At 47.6% G+C, this 24,153-nt stretch overlaps 1 protein-coding gene across 8 annotated transcripts in view; it reads left to right on the top strand.

The window, feature by feature from the left end:
* The window catches only part of FSTL4 (follistatin like 4), a 1,659,076-nt gene that overhangs the window by 727,549 nt on the left and 907,374 nt on the right, over positions 1-24,153 (top strand). The window contains exons 1-2 of one of the 8 annotated variants that reach the window (XM_056516584.1): positions 17,742-18,280; positions 22,628-22,826. The exons of the other annotated variants lie outside the window; for them this stretch is intronic. Of the exons in view, the coding sequence (XP_056372559.1) occupies positions 22,709-22,826 (118 nt within the window). The 5' untranslated portion in view covers positions 17,742-18,280; positions 22,628-22,708. Of the gene's footprint in view, positions 1-17,741; positions 18,281-22,627; positions 22,827-24,153 lie in introns of those variants that run through there. 8 annotated transcript variants of the gene reach the window in all.

Genomic DNA, 24,153 nt, shown 5'->3' with positions numbered 1-24,153 from the left:
TAGATACTGTGAAAGGCCAAGCAAAAGTACACCCCTGCTGGTGTTGTAAACAAATACTGTATTAAGTGCACTGGAGCACATTGTCCTCCCCTCATAAGTGAATATCACATACGTACATCTGAGTGGTGTACAATTTTGTTCCTGTTAAAGTCTTAAGGGCCTAGATACTGTGAAAAGCCAGCGAAAAGTACACACCTGCTGGTGTTGTAGACAAACACTGTTTTAAGCATTTTGGAGTGCATTGTCCTCCCCTCATAAGTGCATACCACATACATACATCTAAGTTGTGTACTATTTTGTTCCTGTTAAAGTTTTAAGGGCCTAGATACTGTGAAAGGCCAGCCAAAGTACACACTGTTACTGTTTTAAGCGTAGTGGAGCGTATTGTACTCCCCTCATATACGCACTAAGTATGTCAGGCAGAGAAGTGCCAGGACGTCAGAGTAATGGCAGAGGCCTATATTCATCAGGCAGAGGTCGCAGCAGACTAGGGGCGAGTTGCAGCAGAAGTCAGAGCGAGAGGCCTGAGCTCCCGGTATCAGCCAGCTGTCATGTCTCGATCAGCGACCCATCTGCCGTCATCGATTGGTTAACACGGTCATCCACTTCATCGCAAGTGACATCTGACACCCCTAGTCAACAGTTGGTGGGTTTCTCAGACACAACCCTCAGTTGGCATGGGCCGGGAGCAGTCCCCTCCCATTGCCTCTGTCCTATGCTGTTCCTTCATCATAGAAGTATCTTATGCTGTTCGTTCAGCTCCACTATTTAGTGAGGATGATCTACTAGAGGACGGTCAGCAGCTACTGGCCAGCCAAGAAGTGGAGGAGACATCCGCCGCTTCCTCAAGTAGTGGTGAGGAGAGTGGCGTGGGTTGTGGTGTTGCAAGCGTTCAGGCTCCTGAAGCAGACACTTTTGAGGAACTTGAGGAGGACATCAGTGACGTGCAGACACAACTCGATGATGATGAATCCGATTGCACTTGGGAGCTTTGTGCAGAAGGGGCTTAATCATTATCAGGAGAAGAGGGTTGCAGGTTGCCCGTGAGGCAGCAGCTGGGCCAGCAATGTGTAGCATGGCTGGCAGTCAGCATGGTGGCAGAAGTGGAAAGTCTGGAGCCAAACGTGCCCGATGTACACCACCTGCTTCGCGGCAGCCTACCTTCCCGGGAGGTAGTGGATCAGGGGTTCCTGGAGTTGGCTGCTGTAGCAGTCAATCAGTGCGGACTGTTGGTGGTAAAATCAGCTACTCAGCGGTGTGGCAGTTTTTCATCAAGCATCCGAATGATATTAACCTGGCCACATGCAAGATTTGTCGGCAGAAGTTGAAGCGTGGCCAAGGTGCCAATGTTGGCCCTACATCAAGATATGCAGCGTCACCATAAAGCGGCCTGGGAGAACCGTGGCTCCAATGTGGTGGTCCAGCTTGCTGCATCACCCAGTGGCACGCCGCTCCATGTTTCAGCCAGCAAAGGCTCCACCACCTCAGCCGAGGGGAGCTGTGTGTATACATAACCATCTTCTGTCGCTCCAGATGCTCCTGCTTCTCCTACTTCAAGTCAGTCATTCTGTCAGCAATCCATCGGCTAAGCCATGTCCAAGAGACAACAGTATGCGCCCACTCATCCAACGGCGCAGAAGCAGAATTTGCTCCTGTTCAAGTTGCTGGTGCTGCAGTCCCTCCCTTTTCAATTGGTGGACTCTGCACCTTTCAGGGAACTGTTGGCTTGTGCCGAGCCGAGGTGGAGACTCCCAAGCTGTCATGTCTTTGCGAAGAACTGTTACGCCGAGCGCTCCGGGTCCCCGCTGCTCCCCGGAGCGCTCACAGCGTTCTCCCATTCGCAGCGCTGCTGACCGGGTGCGCTGCGATAATGTTCCCAGCCAGGATGCGATTCGCGATGCGGGACGCGCCCGCTCGCGATGCGCATCCCGCCCCGCTTACCAGACTCGTTCCCCGTCTGTGCTGTCCCGGCGCGCGCGTCCCCGCTCCCTAGAGCGCGCGCCCCGGGTCTTTGCGATTTAAAGGGCCGCTGCACCACTGATTGGCGCATGGGTTTTAATCAGTACCTTCACCTGTGCACTTCCCTATTTATACCTCACTTCCCCTGCACTCCCTTGCCGGATCTTGTTGCCATTGTGCCAGTGAAAGCGTTTCCTTGTGTGCTCCAAGCCTGTGTTCCAGACCTCCTGCCGTTGCCCCTGACTACAATCCTTGCTGCCTGCCCTGACCTTCTGCTACATTCGACCTTGCATTTGTCTACTCCCTTGTACCGCGCTTATCTCAGCAGTCATAGAGGTTGAGCCGTTGCTGGTGGATACGACCTGGTTGCTACCGCCGCTGCAAGACCATCCCGCTTTGCGGCGGGCTCTGGTGAAAACCAGTAGCAACTTAGAACCGGTCCACCGACACGGTCCACGCCAATCCCTCTCTGGCACAGAGGATCCACCTCCAACCAGCCGAATCGTGACAGTAGATCCGGCCAAGGATCCCGCTGAGGTCCCGCTGCCAGTTGTCGCTGACCTCACCACGGTGGTCGCCCAGCAGTCGCAACAGATAGCGCAACAAGGTCACCAGCTGTCTCAACTGACCGTGATGCTACAGCAGCTTCTACCACAGCTTCAGCAACCATCTCCTCCGCCAGCTCCTGCACCTCCTCCGCAGCGAGTGGCCGCATCCAGCCTCCGTTTATCATTGCCGGACAAATTTGATGGGGACTCTAAATTTTGCCGTGGTTTTCTTTCACAATGTTCCCTGCATTTGGAGATGATGTCGGACCAATTTCCAACTGAAAGGTCAAAGGTGGCTTTCGTAGTCAGCCTTCTGTCTGGGAAAGCCCTGTCATGGGCCACACCGCTCTGGGACCGCAATAATCCTGTCACTGCCTCTGCACACTCTTTCTTCACAGAGATTCGAAGTGTCTTCAAGGAACCTGCCCGAGCCTCTTCTGCCGAGACTGCCCTGCTGAACCTGGTCCAGGGTAATTCTTCTGTTGGCAAGTACGCTATCCAATTCCGTACTCTCGCCTCCGAATTGTCCTGGAATAACGAGGCCCTCTGCGCGACCTTTAAAAAAGGCCTATCCAGCAACATCAAAGATGTGCTGGCCGCACGAGAAATCCCTGCTAACCTGCATGAACTTATTCATCTTGCCACCCGCATTGACATGCGTTTTTCCGAAAGACATCAGGAGCTCCGCCAGGATATGGACTTTGTTCGCACGAGGCGGTTTCTCTCCCTGGCTCCTCTCTCCTCTGGTCCACTGCAATCCGTTCCTGTGCCTTCCGCCGTGGAGGCTATGCAAGTTGACCGGTCTCGCTTGATACCTCAAGAGAGGACACGACGCCGCATGGAGAACCTTTGCTTGTACTGTGCCAGTACCGAACATTTCTTGAAGGATTGTCCTATCCGACCCCCACGTCAGGAAAGACGCACTCCGACTCCGCACAAAGGTGAGACAGCTCTTGATGTGAACTCTGCTTCTCCACGTCTTACTGTGCCTGTGCGGATTTCTTCTTCTACCTTCTCCTTCTCAGCTGTGGCCTTCTTGGATTCCGGATCTGCAGGAAATTTTATCCTGGCCTCTTTCATCAACAGGTTCAACATCCCGGTGACCAGTCTCGCCAGACCCCTCTACATCGCCTCTGTTAATAATGAAAGATTGGACTGTACTGTGCGTTACCGCACGGAACCCCTCTTATTGTGCATTGGACCCCATCACGAAAAGATTGAATTACTGGTCCTCTCTAACTGCACTTCGGAAATACTTCTTGGACTACCGTGGCTCCAACGCCATTCCCCAACCCTTGATTGGACCACCGGGGAGATCAAGAACTGGGGTACTACTTGCCACAAGAACTGTCTTAAGCCTGCTCCCTGTACTGTCAGTCAAGACCCTGTGGCTCCTCCGATACCTGGTCTCCCCAAGGCCTATCTGGACTATGCTGATGTTTTTTGCAAAAAACAAGCAGAGACTTTGCCTCCTCACAGGCCTTATGACTGTCCTATTGACCTCCTTCCTGGTACTACTCCACCCCGGGGCAGAATCTATCCTCTGTCTGCTCCGGAAACACAAGCCATGTCGGAGTTCATCCAAGAGAATTTAAAAAAGTGGTTTATCCGCAAGTCTTCCTCCCCTGCCGGAGCTGGATTTTTCTTCGTTTCCAAAAAAGACGGCTCCTTACGTCCTTGCATTGATTACCGCGGACTTGATAAAATCACTGTAAAAAAACGCTATCCCCTACCTCTTATCTCAAAACTCTTTGACCGCCTATGAGGCGCCCACATCTTTACCAAGCTTGACTTAAGAGGTGCATATAATCTCATCCGCATCAGGGAGGGGGACGAGTGGAAGACCGCGTTTAACACCAGAGATGGACACTTTGAATACCTGGTTATGCCCTTTGGACTTTGCAACGCCCCTGCTGTCTTCCAAGACTTTGTAAATGAAATTTTTCGTGATCTTCTATATACCTGTGTTGTGGTCTATCTGGACGATATTTTGATTTTTTCTGCTAACCTAGAAGAACACCGCCGGCATGTCCGCATGGTTCTTCAGAGACTTCGGGACAATCAATTATATGCCATAATGGAAAAATGTCTCTTTGAATGTCAATCTCTTCCCTTCCTAGGATACTTAGTCTCTGGCCAGGGACTCCAAATGGACCCAGACAAACTATCTGCCGTATTGGATTGGCCACGCCCCTCCGGACTCCGTGCTATCCAACGTTTTTTGGGGTTTGCCAATTATTACAGACAATTTATTCCGCATTTTTCCACTATTGTGGCCCTAACCAAGAAAAACGCCAACCCTAAGTCCTGGCCTCCTCAAGCGGAAGATGCATTCAATCATCTCAAAACTGCCTTTTCTTCTGCTCCCGTACTCTCCAGACCTGATCCATCTAGGCCCTTCACGCTGGATGGAGGTAGACGCCTCCTCGGTGGGAGCTGGAGCAGTACTCCTACAGAAAAGTTCTTCCGGACATGCTGTTACTTGTGGTTTCTTTTCTAGGACCTTCTCTCCGGCGGAGAAAAACTACTCCATTGGTGATCGAGAACTACTGGCCATTAAATTGGCGCTTGAAGAATGGAGGCACCTGCTGGAGGGATCCAAATATCCAGTTATTATATACACTGATCATAAGAATCTCTCTTATCTTCAGTCTGCCCAACTGCTGAACCCTTGCCAGGCTAGTTGGTCGCTGTTCTTTGCCCGTTTTAACTTTGAAATTCATTTTCGCCCTGCTGACAAGAACATTAGGGCTGACGCCCTCTCTCGTTCATCGGATGCCTCTGAAGTGGAAGCTTCCCCGCAACACATTATTCCTCCGGACTGTCTGATCTCCACTTCTCCAGCCTCCATCAGACAAACTCCTCCATGGAAGACCTTCGTCTCTCCACGCCAGCGCCTCAGGATTCTCAAGTGGGGACACTCCTCACACCTCGCAGGCCATGCTGGCATCAAAAAATCCATCCAGCTCATCTCTCAATTTTATTGGTGGCCTACCCTGGAAGCTGATGTTGTTGATTTTGTGCAGGCTTGTACAGTCTGTGCCCGGGACAAGACCCCTCGCCAGAAGCCTGCTGGTCTCCTCCATCCTCTGCCTGTTCCTGAGCGACCATGGTCTCAGATTGGTATGATCTTTATTACTGACTTACCTTTATCCCATGGCAACACAGTTATTTGGGTGGTCGTTGATCGATTCTCCAAGATGGCACATTTTATCCCTCTTCCAGGTCTTCCTTCTGCGCCTCAGTTGGCGAAACAATTTTTTATACACATTTTTTGCCTTCACGGGCTTCCTACGCATATCGTCTCGGATAGAGGTGTTCAATTTGTGTCAAAATTCTGGAGGGCCCTCTGTAATCAACTTAAAATCAAATTAAACTTCTTGTCTTCTTATCATCCCCAATCCAATGGGCAAGTGGAAAGAATTAATCAGGTTCTGGGTGACTATTTGCAACATTTTGTTTCCTCCCGCCAGGATGACTGGGCCGATCTTCTACCATGGGCTGAATTCTCGTACAATTTCAGAGTCTCTGAGTCTTCCGCTAAATCCCCATTTTTCGTGGTGTACGGCCGTCATCCTCTTCCCCCCCCCCCCTCCCCACTACCATGCCTTCTGGTTTGCCCGCTGTTGATGAGGTGACTCGGGACTTCTCCACCATCTGGAAAGAGACTCAAAATTCTCTCCTACAGGCCTCATCCCGGATGAAAAAACATGCCGATAGACAAAGAAGAATTCCTCCCATTTTTTCTCCCGGAGACAAAGTATGGCTCTCCGCCAAGTATGTCCGCTTTCGTGTCCCCAGTTATAAACTGGGACCACGTTATCTTGGTCCTTTCAAAATCAAGTGCCAAATCAACCCTGTCTCTTACAAACTCCTTCTTCCTCCTTCTCTCCGTATTCCCAATGCTTTCCATGTCTCTCTCCTTAAACCACTCATCCTTAACCGCTTCTCTCCCAAGGTTGTTGTTCCCACTCCTGTTTCCGGGTCCTCTGACATCTTTTCGGTGAAAGAAATTCTGGCATCCACGACGGTCAGAGGTAAAAAAAAAAATTCTTGTTGATTGGGAGAATTGCGGCCCAGAGGAGTGGTCATGGGAACCCGAGGACAACATCCTTGACAAAAACCTTATCCTCAAATTCTCAGGTACCAAAAAGAACAGGAGACCCAAGGGGGGGGGGTACTGTTACGCCGAGCGCTCCGGGTCCCCGCTCCTCCCCGGAGCGCTCACAGCGTTCTCCCATTCGCAGAGCCTCGGTCAGACCTGCTGACCGGGTGCGCTGCGATAATGTTCCCAGCCAGGATGCGATTCGCGATGCGGGACGCGCCCGCTCGCGATGCGCATCCCGCCCCGCTTACCAGACTCGTTCCCCGTCTGTGCTGTCCCGGCGCGCGCGGCCCCGCTCCCTAGGGCGCGCGACGGGTCTTTGCGATTTAAAGGCCCGCTGCGCCACTGATTGGCACATGGGTTTTAATCAGTACCTTCACCTGTGCACTTCCCTCTTTATACCTCACTTCCCCTGCACTCCCTTGCCGGATCTTGTTGCCATTGTGCCAGTGAAAGCGTTTCCTTGTGTATTCCAGACCTCCTGCAGTTGCCCCTGACTACGATCCTTGCTGCCTGCCCTGACCTTCTGCTACATCCGACCTTGCTTTTGTCTACTCCCTTGTACCGCACTTATCTCAGCAGTCATAGAGGTTGAGCCGTTGCCGGTGGATACGACCTGGTTGCTACCGCCGCTGCAAGACCATCCCGCTTTGCGGCGGGCTCTGGTGAAAACCAGTAGCAACTTAGAACCGGTCCACCGACACGGTCCACGCCAATCCCTCTCTGGCACAGAGGATCCACCTCCAGCCAGCCGAATCGTGACAAGAACGCAGTACCAGCCCTGCACAATTTTGTGGAACAGTAGGTGGGCCAGTCCTTGAGCCTGTCAGTGTGTACCAAAGTGCGATTTTTAGGGCGAGTAACATTTGCAAAGAAGGGAATTAACAATGCGAGAGTAGGGCCTTACAGGGAAAGTTTTTACCCCCACCCATTACAATGGACTATACGTTGTTCCCTTCCACCTTTTAGAGGTCTTTGCATCACATCAATACTTGGTGGTGAAAGTGGCACATGATGTTTTTTGCGCACATTTCCTTTTGTTTGATTGAAAAAAAAAATTGAGGTCCATATATTTTATCCTAAGCATATTATTAAAAGTTAAGTTTTATGTAATGCATGTCCTCAATATCCTTTTTTCACCCTCCTTTGTCACCTGGTACTGGTATTGCCACCCATCTCACCACTCTGTCACCGGGTCACTTTCTGGACTCCTGATGTTGCTGCTACCACCTCCAGGTGTATTATTCTGCCACCATATATTCTCCTCATGCTGAAACCAGCTCCGAGTTGCCTCATACAGCCACCATATGTTCTCCTCATGCTGCTGCCACCTCCAGGCTGTGTCATTCAGCCACCATATGTTCTCATGCTGCCATAAACTCCTGGCTGTGTCATTCCGCCACTATGTAGTCTCCTCATGCTGCCATAAACTCCAGGCTGTATAATTCAGCCACTATATGGTCTCCTCATGCTTCCATTACCTCCATGCTGTGTCATTCAGCCACTATATAGTCTCCTCATGCTGCCGCCACCTCCACGCTGTGTCATTCAGCCACTATATGGTCTCTTCATACTTCCGCCACCTCCACGCTGTGTCATTCGACCACTATATGGTCTCTTCATACTTCCGCAACCTCCAGGCTTTGTCAGTCAGCCACTATATGCTGCCGCCACTCCAGGCTGTGTCATTCAGCCACTATGTGGTCTCCTTCTGCTGCCGTCAACTCCAGGCTGTGTCATTCAACCACTATATGGTCTCCTCATGCTGCCGCCACCTCCACGCTATGTCATTCAGCCACTATATGGTCTCCTTGTGCTTTTGCCACCTCCAGGCTGTGTCATTCAGCCACTATATTCTGCCGCCAACTCCAGGCTGTGTCATTCAGCCACTATGTGGTCTCCTCATGCTGCCACCACCTCCACACTGTGTCATTCAGCCACTATATGTTCTCCTCATGCTCCTGCCACCTCCGCGCTGTCATTTAGCCACTATATGGTCTCCTCATATTGCCTCCACCTCCGCGCTGTGTCATTCAGCCACTATATGGTCTCCTCATACTGATTCCACCTCCAGGCTCTTTCATTGTACCGCTCTGCAACAATGATTCTAATAGGGACACCTCTGATCTGCATATCATACTGAATAACAGTATTATTTCACTAACCCAGCACACACCCTATGCATGTGACAGCAAGACAAAGTGTCCTATACCCCTATTGAGGCTCTCTGTAGGCCAGAAATAGCCATTTTTAATAGTGATCGGCTGAGTAGAAGTTTTCAAAAATACGCTCATCTCTACTTATAAATCTTTATTTTTGTAATATGAAAAAAATGTGTACCATTCAAAATAAATACTCTTCTCAGGACTAGAATACTTAAAATCGTTTTACCATGATCCACTTTCCACAGCAAACTTAATATTTTGTTAGGGTAAATAAAACTAAATGTCTCACTCTAGAAGACATAAATGTCCTTGTCTGTGCCTTATTTTTTAGCCACTCCCCCTTTTTATATAATAAGCTGTGTAGGGTGGAACTTCTGACTGTCACTTGATTAGCTTTGATGCATGATGTCAGGCATCAATAGGTTTTAATCCTCATAATGGTAATTCTCTTTTCTCCCCACACAGTGTACAGTGAATTTAGCTTTACAGCCAGGGCCAGCCCTACCATGGGACCCAGTGGGACTTTTTCAGGGGCGGCACTTTGCTGCCCCTTTTTTTTGTGCCACCTGGGTCAATGGTTGGGCCAGCCCTGTCGCTGCTCCATCGCTGCTCACTCTTCTAAAGTGGCCGCGGTGCCGGCGCAGCCAGAGTTGCTTAATAGTGCAGCGGCCACTTTAACACATTGAGCCTGCGGCCTCTGCCGGAGAGGTGAAGCACTGGCAGGTCAGGTGAGTGTGTCTGTTTTTCTGCCCGTATGTCTGTTTGTGTGGGTGTGTCTGTCTGTGTGTGTCCTGTGTGCCTGTGTGTGTGTGTGGGGGGGGGGGGGGGGGGGTGGAGGACTATGTTACCTAATGTGGGAAAACTGATACCTAATGTTGGAAAACTGATACCTAATGTGGGGAAACTGTTATCTAATGTGGGGAAACTGCTACTTAATGTGGGAAAACGGCTACCTAATTTGGGGAAACTGCTACCTAATGTGGGGACACTGCTACCTAATGTGGGAAAACGGCTACCTAATGTGGGGAAACTGCTACCTAATGGGGGGAATCTATGCTACCTAATGTTGGGAATCTATGCTACCTAATGTGGGGAAACTGCTACCTACCTAATGTGGTGGAACTGCTGCCTACCTAATGTTCTCCCCCCCCCCCCCCCCTTTTTTTTTGGAGGGGGGGGGGGGGGGTTGACAGCATTTCACTCTTGGACCAGGGTAGCACAATGTCTTGGGCCAGCCCTGGTTACAGCCTGTAATATAGACAGCTATAGCAGGACATATATTTACCTCATAATAGACAGTGAATATTCAGCCTGGCAAGCAGTTTTTATATCAGTATAAAAAGTGAACTGTATGCAGTGTAGCAGATGTGTATGATGCAGTCTATTTGGCTGTATATTCACTGTGTGACTAGAACTATGAAACTGCCCATCCCTGAGCAGAAAAGAAAACTGCCAACAAGCAAAAAAATTCAGCCTATATTGATAGAGCTGTCTTTCAAAAACTATTTGAGTTCTGATAATTACTTGTATTTGTAAATATGTTTAAACGGCAGGGTCACACTTGCTGTATTTTTCTGCTTGTTTGCTGCTGCATATTTTCCTATGTATTAAAGTCAATGGGTAGTAAAACACAGCTGATTTTTCTACCCATTGACTTCAATAGGTAAAAAAAGTCTGCAGCAGTAAATATGCAGCAAAATATGACACATGTGACCCTACCCTAAAGGAGAACTATAGCCAAAGGAAATTATCTTTATATAGCTGAACATGCTAAAGTTATATAACTTTGTAATTTACAAGTGTAATCTTTCCTGAAGGGGGATAAATGGTACATGTCCTGTGTGCTGTGAGATAGATCTGTGAAAAAGGTGCAGGATACGGTTGCTAGAGTTTCTGCTTTCCCCTCGTAAACCTTTGTTTTATTTACCGTATATACTCGAGTATAAGCTTATAGACTTATACTTGAGTGAACTCTCTGCCCTCAGTGGTCTTCAACCTGCGGACCTCCAGATGTTTCAAAACTACAACTCCCAGCAAGCCCGGGCAGCCATCGGCTGTCCGGGCTTGCTGGGAGTTGTAGTTTTGAAACCTCTGGAGGTCCGCAGGTTGAAGACCACTGCGGCCTTCGACATCATCGAGCCCCCCCTCTCACCCCCTTTAGTTCTGTACTCACCTCCGCTCGGCGGGACGTTAGGGTGCGCTGGTCCGGTTCTGCAGGACCGTCCGGTGGGGAGGTCGTCCGGTGGGATAGTGGTTCCGCGCTACGGGCCCGGCCCCGGAATAGTCACGTTGCCTTGACGACGACGCAAAGGGACGTTCATTACCAACGTCCCTCTGCGTCGTCGTCAAGGCAACGCCTCTATTCCGGGCCCGAAGCTCGGAGAAGAGGCCTCCCGGTGAAGATGGCAGCCCGGAACCACTATACCACCGGACAACCTCCCCACCGGACGGTCCTGCAGCACCGGACCAGCGCACCCTAACGTCCCGCCGAGCGGAGGTGAGTACAGAACTAAAGGGGGTGAGAGGGTGGGGGGCTGGATGTTGTCGAAGGCCCCCCAGTGGTCTTCAACCTGCGGACCTCCAGAGGTTTCAAAACTACAACTCCCAGCAAGCCCGGACAGCCGATGGCTGCCCGGGCTTGCTGGGAGTTGTAGTTTTGAAACATCTGGAGGTCCAGAGGTGGAAGACCACTGTATCAGACATTGACAAGCGGTGATGATGAAGGGGGGGGGGATGATGACAGGGGGATGATGAAGGGGGTGTGTGTGATGATGACAAGGGGATGATGAAGAGGGGTGGGGATGATGACAAGGGGATGATGACAGGGGGATGATGAAGGGGGGGTGTGGGATGATGACAAGGGGATGATGAAGGGGGGGAGGGGATGATGACAAGGGGATGATGAATGGGGTGTGGGATGATGACAAGGGGATGATGAAGAGGGGGTGTGGGATGATGACAAGGGGATGATGACAAGGGGATGATTAAGGGGGTGTGTGGGATGATGACAAGGGGATGATGAAGGGGGGGTGTGGGATGTTGACAAGGGGATGATGAAGGGGGGGTGTGGGATGATGACAAGGGGATGATGAAGGGGGGTTGTGGGATGATGACAAGGGGATGATGAAGGGGGGTGTGGGATGATGACAAGGGGATGATGAAGGGGGGGAGGGGATGATGACAAAGGGATGATGAAGGGGGTGTGGGATGATGACAAGGGGATGATGAAGAGGGGGTGTGGGATGATGACAAGGGGATGATGAAGGGGGGGGTGTGGGATGATGACAAGGGGATGATGGGATGATGACAAGGGGATGATGAAGGGGGGGTGTGGGATGATGACAAGGGGATGATGAAGGGGGGGTGTGGGATGTTGACAAGGGGATGATGAAGGGGGGGTATGGGATGATGATAAGGGGATGATGAAGGGGGGTTGTGGGATGATGACAAGGGGATGATGAAGGGGGGTGTGGGATGATGACAAGGGGATGATGAAGGGGGGGTGTGGGATGATGACAAGGGGATGATGACAGGCGGTGATGATGAAGGGGGGGATGATGACAGGCGGTGATGATGACAGGGTGATGATGATGAGGGTGTTAATGACGGGGGTCTGGATGATGACAGGGGGCATGATGTATTTCCCACCCTAGGCTTATACTCGAGCCAATAACTTTTCCTGGGATTTTGGGACGAAATTAGGGGCCTCATCTTATATTCGGGTCGGCTTATACTCGAGTATATACGGTAGGTCATAACAGCCAGAATTTTTCACTAGCTGTTGTAAGTTGATCCTCTTAGATTAATGCAAAACCTGTTCTACATTATTAGCAGAGATTTGCCTAAATATTGTTTATAAGCAGTCTACTATGAATAGAAAACAAATATGAAAAACCAAAACTATATCTTTGTCATAATCATGTCCTTACTAGATAAGGTCCACATTCTCCAAGTATTTTAAATTCAGTGAGTGTTCAGACCCTGAATCAGGATCACAAGAATGAAGGAGGAGAAGTGCATGCTTAGTGTGTTCACCCCTGGCTCTGTGCCACGTGATGGACTAATAATGTAAGTCTATGCAACCTTCCTGTTTACATAGATACAGAGCATTGAGAGAAGCATGTGCAGTGCGGTTCTCCTCCCAGTCGTTCTACTGATTGATCGGGGTCTGAACACTCAAAACTTTTGAAAAGTAAAATAAGATGGTTGTATTAGCAGAGCAATTTTACATTCACTATTATAGGTGGCCTGCAATGTAGAATATTTGCAACATGACATCTCTGCATAAGCCCTATGCTGTTAGCATAACTTAGAGGATTTATTCATATCACTGGGTCTAGGTACACTAGAGAACATGGACTAGAGAATTCCAATGTGATATGTAATGTGAATTGACACTTTGCATCTGAGAGACCGTTCAATGATACTGCGGTCTGTTCTGACTATAAAAACATAGAATGTGTCAGCACATACAAACTATTTGATCCTTCTAGTCTGCCCAATATCCTGAATATTATCTATAGTCCCTGGCCCTATCTTGTCTTAAGGATAGCCTTATGCCTATCCCAGGCATTCTTTCACTGTATTGGCAGCTACCACTTTTGCATGAAGTCTATCATGATACCCCGAGATGTGATGGTGTTTGGTCACTGTGGCTGGTAACTAGGTTTTAAGTAGGTCTGAAGTAGGCCATTAAATAAAAACTTCCAGGAGAGTCAGAGAAACATGATGCTGCTGAGGTGATGATGGTCTGGAAGCTGAGAGATGTTGTATGAGCTTGTGTGAAGCTGCATAGTAGGGTTGCCAATTAATTAAAAGTATCTGGAGAAGAAAGGGATTAGCTTTTTTTTTTGCCAGTCTGGACCTTATTGTCATGAAGCATATGGTAAGCTACTGAATTGACCACTACTGCTATCCTGGGGCCTAAAAGGTCTGGACATAGAGGACATAGGTTGAGTGTTTTGTTACTCTTGGGGTAGTTAGCGCTAATGAAGTCTGCTGGTCCTGTGGATACAATGTCATCCTGATACAGCTATCCTGTAATAAACGAGGAGGGGTCAAGTGGTGATGTTTAAGAAATTGGAGACAGAGTTATTTGGATCCAGTTTGATCAGGGTGAGAAGAATTTTTTGTTTCATTGAGCTGGTAGTAGCTTCAGCGAGATTTGGTTGGGCTGTAGGCCTGTCAATTAGCCTGTGTAGATAGACCTACCTGTTCCCCTCGTGCCCGCTTCCCTCTATGATGCACGCTTAGGAGCTGAGCGCCTGTCATTGAGGAGTGGTCCCCACTATGACCTGCTGGAACCCATGACTAATGCCGGACGTCACTGATCGCGGTGATGCCAGGCATTATTCCTTTAGACACTGCGTTCAAAGTTGATTGCAGCATCTAAAATGTAAAAAAAAAAAAACAATACCGGCTGCTCATTCAAGCTGATCGGGATTACCGCGTTGAAACCACGGTGTCCCGATTAGCTGAGGGGACGGCAAAACGGCTCCTTACCTGCCTCCTCGCCATCTGATTGGTGCTCTGATACACCAGTCAACCATGGCAGGCTGGAGAAATCGAGCACTGATAACACTGATCAATGTTATGCTATGTTATAGCATCTAACAGTGTATGCAATCTGTGTCTCCTATGTTAATAAATGTGATTTAACTCCTTCCCTAATAAAAGTTTGAATTACCCCTCTTTTCCTTTAAAAAAAAATGTAAACAATAATAAACATATTACTATAAACTATAAAATATTATGTCAATTAAACCACATGGTCAATGGCATTTACATTAAAAAAAAATGCCAGCTGGAGTGCAGTCTGCAGGAAATGTATCTGTCTGCCTTCATAGCTCATCAGCTAAGTGACACTAGACTATTTGTTTCGCATAATATGTTGTGCAAAATAAATAAATAAAACATTAGACTTTTAACATTCTACACCTATTCAATTAAATCACTGCAAAGAAATTTATTTTGTTATGCTTTAATGGATAATATCCTTTCAAGCTTTGTGCACAGAAAGAAATCAACATGAAGTTCTATATCAAATATAAAAGAATATAATTGGACATTGGACATCTCTTGTCTCTCAGCCTTTTACGACACTAATGAGGGTGATTTTGTGCTTTTTACAACATTTTACTCTTGTAATGGTTTTGTTTGGATATTCATTTCTTTTGAAGTGTATAGATGAAAATAAAGAGGTGACAGGCTTCAAAACACTGGCCTACTTCACAATGAGTGAACAAGCAAGCGCACTATGCAAAAGTGCTGCCTATGGTAATTAGTATAATTAAAGGGGTACTCCGGCCCTAATACATCTTATCCCCTATCCAAAATAGCGGGTCCCGCCGCTGGGGACCCCCGCAATCTGTCATTCAGCACCCACTATTGAAAGCACCCCTCAGCCCTGGAGGCTCGGAGTGTGCAACGTGATGACCACGGGGCCGGAGTGTTGTGATGTCAAGACTCCACCCCATGTGACGTCATAAGGTATCCGGCCGGATAAGGTATCTGAAAAAAATATTATTGAAGTCTATAGTTCTTCTATATGGCTTATATAAGGGGGCCTCAAGTGGGGGAACATCACTCTATGACATTTTAATTCCCAAGAGAAAATACCTTTCCAGTTGGCCATAAAAATTATTTGTAAATGTAACCACCTGGGTGTTTGCAGAAACCAAATATCCTCTTTAAATACATAAAACATTAAGAAAGGGGCTTTCAATGTGACAACAGTATTCTTATTGAGTTGGGAAAAGGGGGAAGGGAGGACTCGCGCAGGAGGGAGATTATAGAGTGCTCCAAAATAGGAGTGGAAAGTTTTTACCTCTATTGTATGAACCATGGAGCCTGCTGGAAGTCATCACCGTAGTGCCCTGGCAAGCTCGCCGCCACTCTTGTTTCCACAGTCATAAAATTAGCTGCGGCCCACCGAAAGAAGACGACCCCAAGAAGCTTCCAGGGGGGCTTTCTCCTCAAGTCTAGCTAGTTGTAGTTCCCAGATGACCAGAAGGCAGAGTTATTGTTTGTGTACCAGTTCTATGGCAGACACCTTGGGGGAGATTTATCAAAAAATGTGCAGAGGAAAATTTGACCAGTTGTCCACAGCAACTAATCAGATTGCTTCTCTCATTTTGCAGAGGCCTGGTTAAAAATGAAAGAAGCAATCTGATTGGTTGCTATGGGCAACTGGGTAAATCTCCCACCTTGTGAAAGGCTTGTCGCAAGGTGTGTGCTCTTAACCTTTTGATTCTAGTTCTGTTTTCAGTTAACACCCCACAGAGGATGCATTTAAGCATTTCCCACTGAAGATAAGGGAGGTAGAGTCCCCAGAAAAGTCAATCACAAATCTGACAATAGTCTGTGATAAATCTGGTGCATTTCCTGTATCAAAAAGTAGGGATTTATTCAATCTCCACCACCAAGCGGACTTTGTCTAAAATGGAACACTGAGAGAGAACAAAACACAGACACATGATCAAACCACAGAATATTGCCAACAATGGAAGACGGCAACCACAGGAGGGCACTGTTCTAAAACAACTCATAGTCTAGGTGACTGTATAAACCGTGCAGGGAAGAAAAAAACTAATTCTGATCAGAGGGATGTTCCAGCCACCATGAATCACACAGTTGAATTTGCACCAAGAAGCACGTGTTTGAGAGCTGCATAGTAAAGACTTGGAAAACCTGTGGAATTATTTAGGGTAAGACGCAGGGGTAAGTTTAAAGGGGTACTCTGCACCCTTAGACATCTTATCCCCTATCCAAAGGATAGGGGATAAGATGTCAGAACGCCGGGGTCCACCTGCTGCTGGGGATCCCCGGGATCTCGGCTGCAGCACCCACCTGTACAGCTTCCACCTCACACCGGCAATGCTGGCCGAAGCCTCCAGCGTTGCCGGTGTGAGGTGAAAGCCGTACAGGTGGGTGCTGCAGCCGAGATCCCGGGGGTCCCTAGCAGCGGGACCCCAGCGATCTGACATCTTATCCTCTCTCCTTTGGATAGGGGATAAGATGTCTAGGGGTGCGGAGTAACCCTTTAAGTCCCTGCAAAGCACCACAGTCTCCTGGACTATGGAGAAGGCAGTTTGGCCTGGATTAGGGGCAAATGCGTTGACAATAGTGAATATCCTACCCCAAAGTGACAGGGAAATAATTAAATAACGGGCATCTCTATCAACAACGACTTGTAAGTCCTTATGGGCGAGTGAGTTGTGAAGAGCCACAGCAACTCATTAATTGTTCACCCCATAATTGCCTCTTATCCGCACCACAGACCATTGTAAATCGTCACTGACAGAAATGCAGAAACTTCTAGAGACAAATGTCCAGCAGGGTAATATGTGCTATAAAACTTTATTTTTGTATGAACACATTGAGGCGTTTCAGTGGATAACCTCCTCCATACACAAAACCAGACAGGGTAGTGTTTATTTTTAAGGGTGGGAGAGTGACCTGCTTTAAAGTATGTTTCTTAAAATACACAATATTTACCTTACTATGATGAAAATGATGTAAAATCTTTACATCAAAGGATGGTATATTAAGCTTCCATGAGGAGGAAGAGTCAGGGAACCCCCTGGAACCACAATGACTGTTGCCGAGAACAAGGCCCCCATGTCTGGGAAGAAAGAGGAGGAGGGAAGGGGAGAGCTAGGAAAAAGAGAAACAGATTCATAGAAAAAACAGCAAACAAAGAAAAATGAACAAAAACATAACAAAAAAGCTTCAGTATGACTGCTGTGGCAGATGCTGGACACGGCATAATATACTGGGGAACAAACCACCGAGACCTAGTCCAGGTGAAGTATACCAGCTATGTGGGGGGGGGGGGGGGGAGAGAAAGTCAGGCAAATGGCAGGGGAAACTCACAGGGTGCACCACAATATAAAGAATAGCATACACTACTAACTGGCATCTAAATGAAAATTAGGTCCCAGTCTAAGGTTAAGTCTGAGACACAGACTATGATATGAAAATACACTCAGGGAAGGGGGGAAGGGGAGGACAACATGAAACTAATTTATAAAAGGGAGAAAGGAGGAGGAAAATGAGAGTAAAGCGGAAAGCTTCCAGGGTAGGGAAGCCAAGGGGCATGCTGATGCCTCAATCCAGTGTCACCATCCTAGAAAAAAAAAAAACAAGTCAGCAAATCAAACACAGAGCTCAGGTAGGGGAGACACAGGAGTGCCTTCCAAACTGATAGGCGGCGCTGGATAAGATGAGGAGAAGACCATTGGATGCAGCTTTTGGACAGGACATTGTGGCAAGGCCACTAAGACCATGCCACCGATTGGAGAGGGAGCCTGAGGATGTGCAAATTAGGAAGTTCAAGAGGAGTTAGTGAAGGTTGTTTGTGCACATGAGGATTGTCCGTTGTGCTGCTGGAAGCTGCTGCGCATGCTGAAGAAGAGGCCAGTTGCAGAGAGAGGTCCTGGCACACAGAAACAGCATCACAACAGAAGACAGAGGAGCCAGGGCTGCCATGTCATCCAGATCTGGTAAGGGGGGTTGAGAAGGCAGCAGATTTGGAGTGTCAGGAAGAGCAGGTCCGGAAGGTCATGGACAGGGGTACCATTTCACTTGGCTGTGACCAATTTAAATAGGTTTCAGCATTCCGAAGAGGAGAAAATGGGCGTGAGGAAGCCTTTCCCTTCACCAATAGACACCACCCCTCTGCATTAATAGACACCACGTAGAAAGGTTAAAAGCAGGTGCCAGCAATGTGCAGCAGCCTCACGTGTCCATACCCGAATACTGATATTTTTAAGATTCTTCCTCTTTGGCTAGTTAAACCAGTATTGGTTAATTAGTTAAAACTACACAAATGGTTTTCAAGAGAACACAGAAAGTAATGTAATTTATTTATTTTTGTTCTGATGTTGTTCTTATGTGGTTTACAACAGCCTGTGTATAAATAAACAGTAATTGACTCCCACACAGTGCATGTAAAGCTATTGTTAGAAACTTATCTAGCCATGGTCCAGTCAGTGGCAGCTCCAAGTTTCACTGCTCTGCAGTGCAAATGGCATCACTCCAATGCTGTTGCTGACAGTAATACTGGTTAGCCTATCCGGCAGTACAAACCCAGAGAAAATCAGGCTCGGCACCAATGTTAAAGTTATATGACAGTATCAGATTTAAACAGGCAGCTGCTGGCCACAGCCGGCTTAATTGGTCTTCCTAGCCAGACATGTGTTCCTGCTGGATTATATGGCTGTGTTTCAGACTCTGCCGAATACCCAGATTACCCATTTTTCCTTTGCTATTTAAACCTTGACACATTCTCCTGGACTCAAACCCTATGACCTCATTTTCACCTTCCTTCTGCACACTGATTTGGACCTTGTCTTGACATCCTGGTACTGACCCTACTTTGCTGACCTTCAGCCCACTGTCTTCCCTTTCCCTTGCATTTGGTCTGGAAGGAATCGCCCAGTTGGGAGCCACTATCTAGTTGCCCCCCAACTGGAAGCAGGGACAGGGATTCTGGTAGAGAATGGGGTTGCATGTTCTTACCCCTATCCTGACAGCCATACTCTATACTGTATTTTGTATTAAGCAACATTAACCTTTTGAGGAAAGCTTTCCCCTGAATTCCCAACATTCCTCATATTGTTCACTGGTTACAGAAGTTATTTACAGTATAATTTCTTAATAATTCATGATTAGAGCTCATTTTGTCTGCTACAGAACTTGTATTGAGGTGGCGGGCCATGACGTCACAAGGGGGCGGAGCCATGTCGTAACGATGCTCTGCTCCTTCATTATGCACAGAGCGAGTTTGCTCTGTGCAGTAATGAAAGTGGGGTGCTGCAGAAGAGATCCCAGGGGTCCCAAGCAGCGGGACCCTGGCGATCTGATATCTTATCCTAGGGCTGGGCGGTATATCGGTTCATACCGAATACCGAAATTTTGGGGCTGCACGATATAAATTTTTCCCATACCGCAATACCGGTTGGGCCCCTCCCCCTTGGGAATGAATTATCAGCCCAGCGCAGCGCTGTCCCCACATCGGGACACTAATCCTATGTTACCCGCCAGCGCTGTTCTGCTCCCCCCCAATTAATTATCAGCCCAGCGGGGTACTACTCACATATGTCACCCGCAAGCACTGCCCTCCTCCTCTTTTTTGGGGGCCACCTGCGCTGGAACTCTATACTGTACGCCAGTTGTCTCCAACCTGCGGACCTCCAGTTGTTGTGAAAACTACAACTCCCAGCATGCCCAGACAGCCAACGGCTGCTGGGAGTTGTAGTTTTGCAACAGCTGGAGGTCCGCAGGTTGGAGACCACTGCTGTACGCTGTATCCCTATGCCCGGGCTGCAAAAGATAAAGAAAATAAACTTTAACTTACCTACGTCGGCCTTACGCTGGGGACGGGAACGTCGGACAGCCGCCAGCCTATCACCGGCCGCAGCGATGTCCTGCCCTGGCCAGTGATAGACTGAGCCCACTATCATGTAAGGAGCTCTTGCCGGCTTCTTACATGATAGTGCGTTTAACCTATCACTGGCCAGGGCAGGACATCGCTCCGGCCGGTGATAGGCTGGCGGCTGTCCGACGTTCCCGTCCCCAGCGTAAGGCCGACGTAGGTAAGTTAAAGTTTATTTTCTTTATCTTTTGCAGCCTGGGCATAGGGATACAGCGCACAGCAGTGGTCTCCAACCTGCGGACCTCCAGCTGTTGCAAAACTACAACTCCCAGCATGCCCAGACAGCCAACAATAGCCCCAAGCCATTTAGCCCCAAGACAAGCGCAGATCCTTCCTAAGCATGTCCATTACTGTCTGCCAGGTACGTACTAAAATCACCTTATGGTGGATAACCCCTTTAAAGACCATGGATGTTTATACACATCCCTGTGCCGTTAATGGGGTATGGTGCGGGCTCCCGACTCGAGCCCATGCCATAGCGGCCAGCCCTCAGCTGATTCCTGTAGCTGAGGGCCGGTGTTAATAGCCGACATGTGGCGATCGTCGCGGACGGCTATTAACCCTTTAGATCAAAACTGACAGTGGCATCTAAAGGGACAGTTAAACACTCCCTGTGGTCCAGTTGGGGAGGCGATCAACCTGCTGAGCAGGGTCAATGGCGTATACATACAAAAACTTTGCATATTCTAAAAAATATATATATAAAAACTGATCAAAAAGTTCCATCAAAACAAAAATGGTAGCGATGAAGACTTCAGATCATGGTGCACAAAATGAGCCCTCATACCACTCCATCTATATATATATATAAAACTCAACGTGTGTGTGTGTGTGTGTATGTATGTGTGTATGTTCCAGCATCACGTCCAAACGGCTAAAGATATTAACATGAAACTTGGCACACATGTTACTTATATGTCTACAACAAACATAGAATAGGTGATTTAACCCTTACTCACCCCCATTTGCCAGGGGCGGGGTTTATATTTAAAGTCCCATACAAGTCAATGGAAATATATGTTACAGCATAACTTCCAAACGGCTGGAGATATTTCGATAATACTTGGTCATATGTTACTTATGTGTCCACTTAAAATATAGGATAGTTAATTTAAGCCTTAACTACCCCCATTTGTGAGGGTCGGGGTTTTTGTTTAAAGTCCCATGCAACTCAATGGGAAATGTATGTTCCCACATAACTTCCGTACGAGATATTTCAATACCTGTTACACATATTACGGGTCGGGATAGGAGGACGGGATGGGAGGTCGGGATAGGAGGTCGGGATATGAGGTCGGGATAGGAGGATGGGATAGGAGGACGGGATAGGAGGTCAGGATAGGAGGTCAAGATATGAGAACGGGAAAGGAGGTAGGGATAGGAGGATGGGATAGGAGGTCTGGATAGGAGGTCGAGATAGGAGCTCGAGACTGGAGGATGGGATAGGAGGCCGGGATAGGAGGTCGAGATATGAGGATGGGAAAGGAGGTCGGAATAGGAGATCAGGATAGGAGGTCGAGATAGGAGGTCGAGATAGGAGGACGGAATAGGAGGACAGGATAGGAGGTCAGGATAGGAGGTCGAGATAGGAGGTCGGGATAGGAGGACAGGATAGGAGGATAGGATAGGAGGACGGTATAAGAGGTCAGGACAGGAGGTCGGGATAGGAGGTCGAGATAGGAGGACGGGATAGGAGGTCAGGATAGGAGGTTGGGATATGACAAGAATATATGAGGAGTGGATATGACGTCAAAAGCTTCCTCCTTTGTTTATTTTCCTCCCCAACAGGGATTAGGAAGGAAAAACCGGGCAATGCCGGGTACTCAGCTAGTATATGGAAAAATAGGGGTCAGTTATAGGGGTCAGAAGAGGACATTTTAAATCTACTAATTTTCGTGCATAAAACAAAATCAAACCTATATAAGTAGGGTATCATTTTAATCATATGGACCCACAGAATAAAGATAAGGTGTCATTTTTACCGAAAAGTGCGCTGCGTAGAAACAGAAGCCCCTAAAAGTAAAAAAATGATGTTTTCTTTTAAATTTTATTCAGCCCCACAAATATTTTATTTCTGGTTTAGCCGTAGATTTTGTGGAAAATTATTGATGTCATTATAATAATAATTTAATAATAATTTATTTATATAGCGCCTACAGATTCCGCAGCGCTAAGTAAAATTTGCACAGTAAAATTTGTGGCACAAGAAACAAGCCCTCATATGGGTCTGTAGGTGGAAAATTTTAAGCGTTATGATTTTTAGAAGGTGAGGAGGAAAACATGAAGGTGCAAAAATGAAAAACCTATGGTCTTTAAGGGGTTAAAATGTAATATAAAAACAGCCACTAGGTGGCTCTGCTCTGTTCCCTGCCACAATTAATACAGTGAGTTTGGTCTCCTCCCTTCCTGGCAGGAGTACTGGAGCTTGATTGTCAGCTGCACAGAAAGTGAAAGCTCCACAGATTCTCACAGATAGCAACACAGACTGACAGCAATGCTGCAACAATGTGAGGGCGGAAGTTGTCCCCCAATTGACTTCAATGATGTCATGCCTGCTGGAAAAGGCCCCCTTTCTACTGCTAGGAAATTGCACTATGCGAGCATGAAGAAAGGTATGATACAATAGTTTTTAAGGGCAGGAGGGGTGTAAGGAGTAGTTAGGGAACATAGCCTGAGGTAGTTGAGAACAGTTTATTTGGTGACAGGTACTTTTTAAATAGTTTGTCCACTTTAAAGCTAAAGGCAATGCTGTACATATAAAAGAAATTAAATCTTTTTTTTTTTTTCAGGGGAAAGGCAATACTATAATTAGACCATTTTACATTCTGATACAATGTTTGCAAGCTTTGCATTTATGTGTATTAAAAATAAAGTGTTGCTCTAATCTTAAACTATTGTTTTACAATTTGATTCAAGGCCAAAGTACTTGCCAAATTACATGGAAATATTTACACAAATGTTGACCAACATAATTATAATATAATTACAAGTCCATTACTATCTAAGTAAATTGTTTGGTTAACATATTATAGGGCTTATACCATTCACCTACAAAATCCAATTTCATAAGGTTTGCTAGAGGCAGATTACTTTCATATATACAGAGAGATTGCTTAAACCAATTTCCTGTTATTATGACCTTCTCACGATAAATGGATAATATTGCTGTTATAACAAGTTGTAACAATAGAATTTAGTAATTTGTTTAAATTGAGATCACACTAAAATTATATACTCCTTGGATGTTTATTGAATTAACTGCTAAATTGTATATATCTAAAAATGTTCACTTGTTTGTGAAGGAAAAAAAATAAAACTACCGTATTTTTCGCCGTATAAGACGCACTTTTTCTTCCCCAAAACTGTGGGGGGGGGGGGGGGGGGGAGTTGGTGCGCCTTATACGGCAAATACACATTAAAACCTGTCCTATCGCGGCGGTCCCTGCGGCCAACAACGGCCGGGACCCATGACTGATATTGGACATCACCGATCGCAGTGATGCCCTGTATTAACCCTTCAGACGCGGCGATCAAAGCTGACCGCCGCGTCTGAAGCGAAAGTGACACTAACCCGGGTGCTCAGTCGAGCTGTTTGGGACCGCCGCGGTGAAATTGCGGTGTCCCGAACAGCTTACAGGACACCGGGAGGGACCTCACCTGCCTCCTCGTTGTCTGCTCCATGCCGGGATCCCCTGCATGGCCGGCGCTCTCCTCCGTCGTCATCACATCGTCGTGCACGCCGTCCCGTTATCCAGTAGGAGCGGCGTTATCCAGTAGGTGCGTAGCGACGTGATGGCGGCGACGGAGAGCGAGGATACCCGGCAGCAGAGATGTTCCGGAGCGACCGGGACACCCTGGGGACGCGGTGACAGCGATTGAGGGCGACATCCAGGGCAGCGGGGACGGGTCCGGAGCGGCGGGGACACGTGAGTATTACCT

Source organism: Hyla sarda, chromosome 4 (assembly GCF_029499605.1).
Source record: "Hyla sarda isolate aHylSar1 chromosome 4, aHylSar1.hap1, whole genome shotgun sequence".
Lineage (NCBI taxonomy): Eukaryota > Metazoa > Chordata > Amphibia > Anura > Hylidae > Hyla > Hyla sarda.
This window is presented reverse-complemented; position numbering and strand designations above follow the sequence as displayed.